Source organism: Cannabis sativa, chromosome 5, assembly GCF_029168945.1.
Source record: "Cannabis sativa cultivar Pink pepper isolate KNU-18-1 chromosome 5, ASM2916894v1, whole genome shotgun sequence".
NCBI classification, from domain to species: domain Eukaryota; kingdom Viridiplantae; phylum Streptophyta; class Magnoliopsida; order Rosales; family Cannabaceae; genus Cannabis; species Cannabis sativa.
In genome coordinates this window covers 51,543,425-51,555,578 of record NC_083605.1, presented here as the reverse complement: position 1 = coordinate 51,555,578, position 12,154 = coordinate 51,543,425, and the positions used below count along the sequence as shown (strand labels likewise).

Below are 12,154 nucleotides of genomic sequence, written 5' to 3'. Positions count from 1 at the left end.
ATATATTAATTGCACATAAAGTTGTAAAGTGAAGTAATATTATAAAATACTTTACTTACGTCATCTGTAAGCCATTCCTTTGGTGTGAGCATTATCCAAAAGAATCCTGGACCGTAATCACCACTTCTCGAATCCCGAAGTCGGTGGTTCGGAATGAGTCCAACACACCACTTTCGGAAAGTGGTTAACAATTTCTCATCCGGTGGCTCCAGGGGATCAAAAGTCGAAGATGGCCTATGTCTCCTCTTCATCTCCGTATAGTCACCGAACCATACAGGAGGCTTTCTCTTCCTCTTCCGACTCTTAACCACTGCAGGTTGTGCCTCTATCGACAGAATCTCACCCTGCGACTCGGTGTCATGTACATGGATAACAGGTTGTGCCTCGATCGGAGTCGCTAGAGCTCCCTCACAAGGATCGTAGTCATCGGGGAAGACCTCCTCCTCTTCTACTGGGGGTGAAGCAGCTGGTGGTGGGGTAGATGGATCTGCTGGGGCCTCCGGTGCTGAAGCTGTCGTTGGCAGACGATTCAACATGGCCAATATGTCTCTGAGCTGCTCCATAATTACGTTCTGACCACCCTTCAGCTCTACATGGCTGGTCTCGTATGCCTTCTTCAGCTCGACATGAGCAGCATACAGACCCTGAGTGTCAGTCTCGATCCTATCGAACCTCGCCACTAAATCAGTGTACTCGACACCCCGAACGCCTGATGAAGATGGTGCACTGGGCTGAGGTTCTAAACCAGTGGCCTGAAAAAATATATATCAAAAAAATACGGTAAGCATACGATAATTCCACAATGTAACAAATATCACAAAACAAAAACAATAAAAAATAAAGACATAAAAAAAAAAGTTCCAAAAATTGGTACCTGAGTGTACGTTTCTGAGTGTACGGGACCCGAGTCTACGGTACACGACTACTGCCTCAGCCTCTGTGTCATCCACACCATCATCAACCAGGTTCTCCACACCATCGTACGATATGGTCCTCACAAAATGCCTCCTCCTCTGTCCGTGGAAGTAGCCCCTTCACCACTTCAAGATTCTGTTTATGGTTCAAAAAATATCAAAATAAAACCATTTAGCATTTATTACAAGCATTTATGTTAAATAATTATTCTGAACATAAGTGAAAATCATACCCGTCTAGAAAATAATGCGCTGACGTCTTTCTTCCCAATATCGCCTTTACTCGTCCAGCTAAGCATCCTAGGGAACCGAATCCCGTGGTTCGTGCCATACCTCTTCCCAACCTCCAAAATGGCCTCGTACGCCCAATATTGTACTGCAGGTGCGAAGCCATATGCTGTGTATTTGCACTCGTGCTGAACATCCGAACTCAGCTTCTTCTCGTAGTTGGCCTTCTGTTTCAACATGTCTTTTTGAAGCGAGTGCATGAGTCTGGCGAATGAGTGCTTCCCCCAAGGAATCTGGAAGAAGAACTCGAGGTCTTCCACATATCTAAGTATGTGAGGCGTAATCAGCGCGTTTGCCTCGAGGCCCAAAAGCACTGACTCCACAAACAAGCACAAGCCGAGCTTGTACAAGTCTTCCGGGTTCTGACAGTTTGTGAACCTATCTTGGAGTGCTTCTGTCTTCACACTATCAGACCGGTTGAAATATTTGTTGATCAATCGGTCTGACCCCGAGCGCGCGACCTGCGCAGCCTTCTCCTCTTCTGTTGGCCCCGAGGAGAAGTCCAGGCCTGTAATGAGTGCAAACTCCAGCACCCCGAATCTGACCTCCTTCCGACCAACGTAAAACCGCATCCTCAACTCCTCCTGAGCATCCACTTTCATTTTGTGGAGCATCAGCTGGTGAAATAACACCGAGGAGAATGTCAAGGGTACGACATTCCAGAAGCTCCCGAAACGGCTTTCCTTCGCCGTGTTATTAAGGTTGAACTCCTCAAACCGAGCTTTGATTTTTGCAAAAATTCCAGTGCCTCTATATGTGACGCGGCCAGTAAAATGCTCGGGTGCTGGAATAATGAGTTTGGGAGCCATCTGAAAAAAACAAAAAACAAATCAATATAACTGCCAAAAAAATTAAAAAATGGCCGACATAACATCGACATCATGTCGATATTCAGTCGACATTACCAAACAGTTAGTAAACAAATAATTTGGTCGACAAACTGTCGATATACTGTCGACATGTTGTCGACATTATCACAAAAGCAGTAACAAAATAACTTTGTCGACAGCATATCGACAAACTGTCGACATCCTGTCGACATACAAAGAAACCTGGACTATATTTGAAGTAAACAAAAATCGTCGACATAAGGTCGACATCATGTCGACATGCGATCGACATTATCAAACATATATCAACTACATAACAATTCAATCAACTGGTCGACAAGATATCGACATAAGGTCGATATGCGATCGACATTATAGACCTGCACTTTTATTCCAAAAAAGGTCGACATCCTATCGATACACCAACGATATCCTATCGACATACACTAACAACAGACAATTCTAATGGTCAAACAACTTTCAATCTTGTCGACATTATATCGATAACCTATCGATATGTCATCGATAACTTGTTTGAACAATAAAACACTACTGATTAACATGCAGAAAAACAAGCACAAGTTCGTATACACAACCTAAAACAATCTAATCAGAATAACATACACAAATTCCCATCCAAATCTATGAAAATTTTATTTTTTAATAAGAAAAAAACTTACCTTTGACTGTTCGTGGTTTTGGTGGCTACGACCTCTGTTCTGTTTCGACGAACACGGACCTTGGTGGTGGCGACAGTTCGTGGTGGTTTCTCTGAAAATTTGTTGGGTTCCAATGTCGGCCGTGGGTGTGGGTGGGTTGGGTTCCAATGTCGAGAACAATAGACAGAGAAAGAGAGAAAGAGAGAAAGAGAACAGTAGATAGAGAGAGGGTTGGGTCAGGGTCGTGGGTGGGTGGCCGGAGTGGGGTCGTGGTCGTGGACTGCGTTGTTGGGTCGTTGGGTCGTCGTCGTGGGGCAGCGTTCGAATAGCAAACGATAGAGAGAGAAAGAGAGAGGGAAAGACGGAAAGAGAGAGAGAGAGAATAGGAAAATTAAATTTGAGGGGTATTTTGGGTAGAAATGAGTAATAGTGGAATTAATTTGTATAAATTAGTGGAGGGTATAAATTTTGAAATGGGGTATTTTATTAGGGTCAATTAATGAAATTTCCCAAAATATAATGCAATATGGGTGACCTTTTCATATATCATAATAGACAAAATTAAAATAGAAAGGGACTAATCACATAATACTACTAATACACTTAACATTGACCTTTTCATGATCATTATCAATCAAAATTAATAATATGAATAATTTTTTAAAAGAAAAAGAAAAAAAAATAACAATGAACATATAAATCTACGGATAACTAAACAAAATTAGTAAAAAGTATAAAATTAGAAAAAGAAAGGTGACTATAAAAAAATTTGAGGAATAATAATATAAAAAGATTAATAATGGACTTGTGTATTGTTAGAGAGTTGAGAGAAACATTGCATGAAAAATAATTAGGTTTAAGATTTTGTAGTTTAAGAAATTTAAATAAATTATTAAGTAGATATTTATACTAATAAATGAAAATTAATATGCATTTAGGAAAAAAAAAAAAGAGAGAGAGAGAAAAAAAAGCTATATTAGGTACACTTAAACTTAAACTTTTTATATTACGTAAACTTAATAACTAAATATTGTATATAAATATTGAGTTTTTAATTTGTATATGATTTAATTAATGAATATTTATTTATAAAGTTAATAAAAAATTAAAACAATGAGAGAATTAAGGAGAGAGCAAATAAAACTAATTAGAAAGATTTTGAAGCGCCACGTCACCGCCATATACTTCTCTTTTATATTGATATATTGATTGATTTTTTTTCATCTTAAACTTTCCTATATATTTTCTACTTTTTTGGTTGGAATTCTTCTATAAATATTGATTTTCCTCATTAACAATGGTTGCTACCCGATCTTCCTCCCTTGTTGCCAAAAAGTCCCCAAAACAACCTCAGAAAAATAAAACACGAGCATCAATGGACAAGAAGAGTTTGAAAGATAATCCTACTAGCCCTACTTCCCTAGTTCCTGCTAAAAGAAAACTAGGTGTTGGTACTTTGAAGAACACTAAATCAAAATACCCTCGATTTGTGTTGGAGAACTCCGACTCTGATTTTGAGTTGGAGCAGAGTTCCAAAGTCTCCCAAATCTGATAAGGTTTTTTTTTTCTATTGATCTTGTGTTGTTTTAAGGTTTTTCTCAAGTTGATTATATTATTATTTACCATTTTTTTTTTCTTTTTGCATGTTTTTTTTGTTAGTCCTCCTATTTTATGATTTTCTGTTTGTTTGACTCTGTGTCTTGTTGTTGTTTTAGTTTTGTTTTGTTAACTCTTAGGGAAATGGTAAGTACCAAGTGAAGATTGTTCAATCAACTGATCTGTTTGAAGACATAATTGGAAAAAGGGTTGTTAGGGTGTGTCATTTCATTATTTTAGTTCTAATATTTTTTTATGCTTGTTTTTTATGTTCTTTATTTTATTTATTTTTTTTGTTATTTTAGTTTTGTTTTAGTAGTGTTTTCTTATAATTTTTTTATAGGATTGGGAATCCAAGAACACCCGATCGGAATACTACTATTCCAGATTTATAACCTCTGGTTATTACTCTGTTATTGAAGATATTAAAAAAAAAAAAAAACTCTTACTGAAACCCAATTAAATATGTTTTCAAAAACTGTATTGGAAGTTGTTTATGATTGCGTAGTAGCTGAGGACATTCTTCAGTGTTTCCTTGTCTTTGTATGCCTAACCTTTTTCAACTTCTGGGTGGTGTTTGTCTGTTATTAGCTTCGCGTTGTTGATGTCGATTTTTGGATCTAGTTTTTTATTGTTGTTTTCATGTTTTTCTACCATGTCTTCAGCAACCAGATTCGTATAGTCAACTATGTCGAATTTGACGTTCTCAAATTCTCTTGTTTCTGACTCTCCTCCTTCTTCTGATTGGTGTTCGAGTGTGTATGATTCTGTTGTTGCTGTATTATTTTCAAGCATTGCCACATTTTCTTGATATGGTGTTGTTGTGAATGTGATATTTGGGATTACAGCAGGTGTTGTGTTGTTGCTCTGTCCGTTCCCCACGAAGAAGGAGGCGTCGTTTGTCCCTTGTTACTGTTCACAGTACAAAAGAAAAAAAATAGACATGGGCAGTATAAAAGAAAAAAAAATTGGGCCTAGACAGTATAAAAGAAATTTCTGCCGTGTGGCAGTATTTTTGTAAAGATTAAGGAAAAAGTCGGTATATTTGTAAGTTTTCTAAAAAAAAATTTATAGCAAATGACCTCAAATCATAGCACTATATAGCACTATGTAAGTAAATGTCCTAATTTCAAAACTTAAAAAAAAAAAAATTTACACTATTTATTATTTATATGGTCTTTTGTTATATAAAAAAATCAATAATTTTTTTTCTGTTTTTTTTAAAATTGAAAATAAATTACTTATATATTATGATATATCTATATTAATTTTGTTAAAATCTTATTTATTTTAAAGTTATGTCGATTTTTTTTTTTAATATTTTATAAATTGTTGTAAGTTATTGGTATATAAATTTTGTTGTATTTGTATGATATATTATTATTTTAGGGTGATTCTAGAATGTACCCCTTAAAAGGGATGTACTGATGCACCATCTACTTGTTTCGACATTCAAGAAAAAATTAGTCTAATTTTTTTTTTATATTCACATATGTTATAGCTATTTAAGATATCCTACAAAATTTTAAGAAATTCGGAATAATTTACAACACAGAAAACAATATTCAAACAGTCTATTTTACACGCGTATAAAATAAAATTGTCACGCGTGCAACACATTGCTTGAACACAATTTTTGACGTGTTAAACTTTTCTGAATTTTTTAAAATTTTTGCAGAATGTCTTAAATAAGTATAATTTACATGAGCATAAGAAAAAATTTGACCAAAAAATTATTTCAGATACTAAAACAGATAGAGATGTATCAGTGTATCCCTTTTAAGGGGTGCATTATAAAATTTCCAATTATTTTATATGATATTTATATTTTATTAACAAACGGGGCACACCAGTGCAACCTCTTCTCAACAAAGCAAATAATCACTTGTACTCACATCCACTCATGTGGGTCCACCAATTACTAACTCCAACCAATTGAAAAGCAACACATTTAAAAAAAAAAAAAAAAGTGGGTTCCATCCGTGTGCTCCTCTTAAGGGGATATACTAAAGAATTTTTCTATATTACTTATGCTATTCGATCCTATATTAGACCAGTTTCAGGATCATACCAAAACAGGTAGTAGAAGTGGTATAGATCAAATACCCTTTCAACTATGCACGTTGGTTGTACAAATTAAGATTTTATTATATATGCAAATCAATTGTAAGAAGACAAAATGTTTACCCTTAAAACTTTTATTTATGCTGATAATATTGATGGGATACATCTTTTAGGAACCTTTCTAGCCAATACAAGTCCAGCAGCCAATGCAGCCCCAAATAGCGCATGAAGTCTCACGCAGTAGTACTTTGCCATGAAAATCTTCTCATTGTCCTGCCAAGTGAATTTTCAATTAGCAAAGTCAAAAGGGTTTTGGATACAAAATCAGGTCGTTTTAGATTCAATATCCTTTACGAAAAAGGTGTGCTAATACATGTCACAGGATTGTAAACCACCAAGTGCAACAGTTACAGTGTGTTAAAATTTCATTTTAAAATAGAGTTTTGAGAGTTTCTAAGCTAATTTAATTAGTCAAATAGTATCAATGTACCACTTAGCTGTTTTCATGTAAAGATAATCTAACATATTAACCTGCCAAAGAGAGAACATGGGTATGTTTTCCATTGGATAAAAAGATAAAAGAAAAATAAATTACTTCAGTATTGAATATACTCACTCACCTTGTGGTTTTCTTCAACATAGCTAACCACTATTTTTGCTAAGGGTAAGGTCAGGGCACAGAGGAGCTACATAAAACAAAGATAAGAATTCAAAAATGGTTTGAAGAGACAATAAACAAAAATATATGACCATGACTTTATTACTTACAATGCATGTAAAAGGAAGAACTCTACACAGGCCAAGAGCAAGTGGAAGAACATAAAGCGCGATGGTTGCCAGTTTGACTATCTTTGCACCTCTTTCGGTTCCAATTCTAACCTGCACATTGAGAGAGTCAAAAAATGAAACATTTATGTCAGTTGGTCATAACGAAAGCTCAATTAAGCATGTTCTTTTTTGGGGTTGAAAGTTTATCAAAGTGATGTATTCACCAGGGGAGACATCTTCCCAACAGCCTTGTCTCCTTCAATCTGAGTTTGTAGAAACTAATTAGTGTTAGCTCACACACATCACAAGAAAGGATTAAAATCGGAAGAATTATTATGAAAGTAATTTTAACACTACCTGATGAAAATGACTACAAAAGAGGATTAATGTTGTTGTGATCCCAACAAGGAATGATAATGATAGAATCAATGGATGACTAATATCACTGCCGAAATAGAAAAAAACCAATTATAACAAATGCAAAAAAATTGAAATCCAACACTAGAAATATACTAAGGTTGCTCAAGTGATACAACCTTGTAGGGCCCTGAAGCAAGTAAAAGGCTGAAGTAGCGAATGGCCCGAACGCTGCAAAACACAAAGGCTCTCCCAGTCCTTGATAACTTAATCGGAACGGTGGACACTGCAAGGAATGAATGGATTACATACCACCAAGCAAGTTTATCTAATCAATATAACTGAGAATGTGAGCGCCCACAAAGTTATCTACTTGGTGTTATAAATATAAACCTGTTCTGATCACCTTCCCAAAGGTAATGCGAGAAAGTAACAAAGCATGAGACGTTTTGGCACTGAAGTTCTAGGGTTAGTATCAACACATGAGAAAGTGTTTCGAGACATTCATGGCTGACCAAAATGATTTCAAGAAGAGAAATTTGCATGAACTTTTGTTCTCATAAATATTCGACAATTTACGAGGATCAACAGATTTCTGTGATTGATGATATTATTAGATAGATTAAGTTTTGCAACACATTATCTTAAGAAGCATGTTGTGGTAGAGCTGAAAACTGAAAATACAGACTAATTTGTAAAGATTTTTTAGAATCATCTTAGTATTCACCTGATATATATAGCCACATGTGATTGCAGATGTGAGTAATAGTATTGCACGTTTACTTCCTGCCTGAATGGATATCCAGGTTAGCAAAATGAAGCCCAGAGAAAGTAAAAAGTAGGCAGCTACAAGGGTTCCTGTACGGCTAACCAAACACATTCAATCACACAATTGGCCAATAAATAATTGTATATTTAAGAAAAAATAATCAAAGTTTCCAATTGAACAACATAAAAGATACATAAAGAGAAATGGTCTTAAGCAAACAAAATAGAGGATGATGAAATTTACCTGCCAACGAGGTTCACAACTGACTCTTTTTTGTTCTTATCTGCTCCTGTATCAAAATCGTAAACATCATTGCTGCAATGGACAACACGAAAGGAGTTTATAAGGAGTTAAGGACTCCATTTGTACTAAGGTGGCGTTTGGTTGAAGGTAATGAAATGGAATGGAATAGAAAGGAAACAATTTTCATTCCATTCCTTTGTTTGGTTGCATTTTAAAGTATTGGAATGGCATTCCAATGGAATGCTCTTTCTACCATTTTGGTAGAATGGCTATTTCATTTTAAAAAAAAATAGAATGACCATTTCAATGTAACAAGAAAAAAAATTTAATTATTTTTTTATCAATTTTTTTTATGCATTTTAAATTTCATTCCATTCCATTCCTATTCCTATATTTTCATTCCCGTTTCCATTCCTATTTCTATATGAGGTTTGGTATGAGGTTTGGACTTGATGGGAATGAGAATGTCAAACTAAATTAAATTTTAATGACCAAGAAGTTTGTGTTTCCAAATGGATTCTACTTTTTGAATTAAAATTGTGGTAATATTAATCCCCTCCAACACTTGAGTTTCATATTCCCTCTAAGTCTACTCCCTCCAACTGTACTCTCTCCACTCAAACTCACATAACAACTCCATTAGGTGGCCTTTAGTTGGAAGGAATGAAAATATAGCTAGAATAAGAATGACATTCCAATACTTTAAAATAAAACCAATCAAAGAAATGAAATAAAAGTTATTTCCTTTCCATTTTGTTCCACATTACTTCCTACCAAACTCCACCGAAAGGAACAAGTAAAGCTCTGTCTAGTCAAGTTTTATTTCAATAAAATGATTGCATATACATTTGCTAGGTGGAAGTCATTACAATTCCTGCTTGCACTTATGTTGTGCGATTATAGATATCATATATTAGAATGAAAATATAATTATTTGGTACTTTGTGTTTTGGCGATATACAGTTTTGGTACCGTATGTTCATAATGATCATTGGGTACACGTACCCGTAATTTAAAAATCTGCATAAAATGGTACCCTGAACAGTCACTGATCACAAGGAACCAAATGGGTATCAAATGAATGGTCACTATGATGATGTGATATCACAATTTGTCTTAGAAATCTTGACTAAATAGATGAACCTCAAAGGCATGAACACTACAACAGCTAGACATCTTGAGAATAATGAAATACACAAACAAGTGAAAAATATGTACGAATTCTTACCTTAAATTTAACCATGCAATAATAAAAACGGAGGAAACAAAAAGAAGAAAATAACGACCAGCTGAAAATAGGCCCGTCTGAAAAAGAGAAGCTGCACTACCTACCTGTAATTACACTTCAGATTGTAGTGAAAAAAAGCGTATACACAGTAGTGCAATAACTTACAAAAGCAATGGAATGGACTATTCAGTTTGAAATCAATTAGTAATGAAAATAAAAATGAATTTTCATCATACATCTTACAAACGTACTTACATTAATTTACACCTGTATAATCAATTATTCATCATACCAAGACAAGACACGCTCAAACTGAGTTAGTTAGTTTGTTATCTTGTTATAACTTATTAAATTCCCACATTAGTTGGTGATATACACTCTTAATAAGGGGTGAGGGCAATCTTCCCCTAACAAGCCGATTTTGTTGAGTTAGGCGTCTCCTTGATATCGACTTGTTTGGCCCAATAATTTTCTTAATATAACTAAAGTTAGTTATATATACTAAATTCAGTTCGAGAATTGTCACAGCTCTCAGTTTGAAACTCTAGTATAAATATAGTCCTGTCATCTTCTTCAAAAGTTAGCATGTTATAGCAAGGCAATAAACGAATTTTTTTATGTTTACATATTACTTAATTATATGTAATTAAAGTTATTCAAAAAAAAAAAATGTAATTAAAATTGAAATAAAGAAAAAAAAAAAGAACAACTGAAAGACAATCAAGCAAATGAAATTGACTCAATCAGCTACTCAATTCATAAGGCTAGTGTGGAAAAACTCACAGTGAGAGGAACCAATGCAACAGAGTATATTGGTAACTTTATTGCCCTCCATATCAAGGTTGCCTTAGAAATATTTTCTTCTTTATCCTCTTCTAGAATGGTTTTGGAGTAATAATCTTCCTTATTGTTGACAAAAGACTGGGAACAACGATTCCGTTGCTTTGCTTTCAATTGTCTATTACAAGTCTTATGGAGAGGATTTTGAGTATCATAGCATGAACAACTTTTCGAATCCAAATAAGTCCTGAAAGATGTTTGATACAAATTATTGTACAAAATTAATGCCTTAAGTCCAAATCTCTCTCTGTCTTCATTATCCAATATCCACCCCAAGCAAGGAAAAACATCTAATTGCCTTCACCAAAAATTAGTGTTCCCTATTATGTTAATTCATTCTAGTTATTCAATGGTTTGAGTTCCATTGTGTTTACTAATCTATTTTAATTCAATCAACACATGCATGGAAAATTAGACTGAAATCTCCAGCTGTTAATATTCTGCAAAATTCCATTTTGCTAATATATGTTAAAACTGAAGAAGCAATCTCTGTCAATATATTTTATAGCATCATTTGCTTGATACAGTGAGTGAGTGGTTTTTCCAAATAGACTATTTATAGAAGTTTTCTTTGGGCATTGGATTTCAATGTAAAAACAGAATTTGATTTCTCATTAGGGAATTGTCTTTATAGCACAACCTTTATTCATATGTGCCAAAAACAAATTCTGTGGTTCACAGATACCAATAATGAAACATATCCCCATTATCAACTCACCACCCAATAATTAAGCCCTATTAAAAATTCCCAGTTTAACTAATTGCCTAGCTTAGCTAGTACAAAAACAAATAATCATAAGTGTTGAAAATAAGTAAATAAAAACAAAGAAAGAAAGAGAGAAAGCAACAAATTAAACCCCAACCCACTTGCCTTTTGAAGATTCTCCGGCTTAGATGGTATTCGTTAAGCTTGTCGAAGCCAGAACCAAGACTAAGATTACAGAATATGGTTGTCATTGATGTTAGCTTAATACCATCTACAAGCATAGTATTAGCAAATAAGAAGTTAGTTTTGTAACAAAACTAACTGACAGTTGAGTTCAAAATGTAAGAGAGAACTGTACAAGAAGGAAGTTGTTGAGATAGAAGCCAAAAACCTGGAGAAATTTCTCTGGTTCAGTGAGCTTGATTATGAATATGATGACGTATTTGTTGAGTGACTCTTTTAGTTTCACAGTTTGTTCTATAGGTAGTTTTAATCAATCAGTCGTGGCCATAAAAATTAGATGTGACTGATACTGATGAGTATAAGAAATAGTTTAAGGTTAATGCGTTTTCTTGTTCTCGGCGGTTGGCTTTGGTTGTAGATAAGGCTATAGTTGTATGAAATTATTTTCCCTTTCCGATGTACACTCGCTCTCCTCACGTGGCACAGTATACTGAAATTTCTCCCACTATTACAAAAGTTATTTATTTATTTATTTTGAAAAATCTATTATATATTAGACAATATAATGTAGAAATTATGGCGAAAATTTGAAAAGTTAATTTTTTGTATGATATAAATAAATAAAGTTTTGAGTTGTGGTTTTTTTTTTTTTTTACAATTTTTTGTGTTATATTTATGTAAAAAAAGAAAATTATCAATACCATATTTT

At 34.2% G+C, this 12,154-nt stretch overlaps 2 protein-coding genes across 2 annotated transcripts; both read right to left on the bottom strand.

The window, feature by feature from the left end:
• Positions 1 to 961: 961 nt before the first annotated feature.
• LOC133037939 (uncharacterized) lies at positions 962 to 6,276 on the bottom strand. Its single transcript, XM_061115743.1, has 2 exons — positions 2,713 to 6,276; positions 962 to 2,011 (listed from the first exon to the last, which is right to left on the bottom strand). Exon 2 carries the CDS (start codon positions 2,009 to 2,011, stop codon positions 1,142 to 1,144), a length of 870 nt encoding a protein of 289 aa, XP_060971726.1. The 5' UTR covers positions 2,713 to 6,276; the 3' UTR covers positions 962 to 1,141.
• Positions 6,277 to 6,414: 138 nt separating this feature from the next.
• On the bottom strand, positions 6,415 to 11,946 carry LOC115717179 (2-carboxy-1,4-naphthoquinone phytyltransferase, chloroplastic). The gene is made up of 12 exons (XM_030646130.2): positions 11,654 to 11,946; positions 11,428 to 11,533; positions 10,500 to 10,743; positions 9,717 to 9,820; positions 8,489 to 8,560; positions 8,204 to 8,342; positions 7,656 to 7,762; positions 7,477 to 7,564; positions 7,344 to 7,382; positions 7,120 to 7,230; positions 6,972 to 7,037; positions 6,415 to 6,624 (listed from the first exon to the last, which is right to left on the bottom strand). Exons 2-12 carry the CDS (start codon positions 11,511 to 11,513, stop codon positions 6,490 to 6,492), a joined length of 1,191 nt encoding a protein of 396 aa, XP_030501990.2. The 5' UTR covers positions 11,514 to 11,533; positions 11,654 to 11,946; the 3' UTR covers positions 6,415 to 6,489.
• Positions 11,947 to 12,154: the final 208 nt, after the last annotated feature.

Bases quoted from the DNA above. Each gene is read 5' to 3' on its own strand.
- LOC133037939 (XM_061115743.1), bottom strand. From the start codon at position 2,011: ATGGCTCCCAAACTCATTATTCCAGCACCCGAGCATTTTACTGGCCGC.
- LOC115717179 (XM_030646130.2), bottom strand. From the start codon at position 11,513: ATGACAACCATATTCTGTAATCTTAGTCTTGGTTCTGGCTTCGACAAG. The intron at 8,343-8,488 runs GTAAATTTCATC...GTGTTTGGTTAG, and splicing joins GTTGTGAACCTCGTTGGCAG to CCGTACAGGAACCCTTGTAG. The intron at 6,625-6,971 runs GTGAGTGAGTAT...TTCACTTGGCAG, and splicing joins ATGTTGAAGAAAACCACAAG to GACAATGAGAAGATTTTCAT.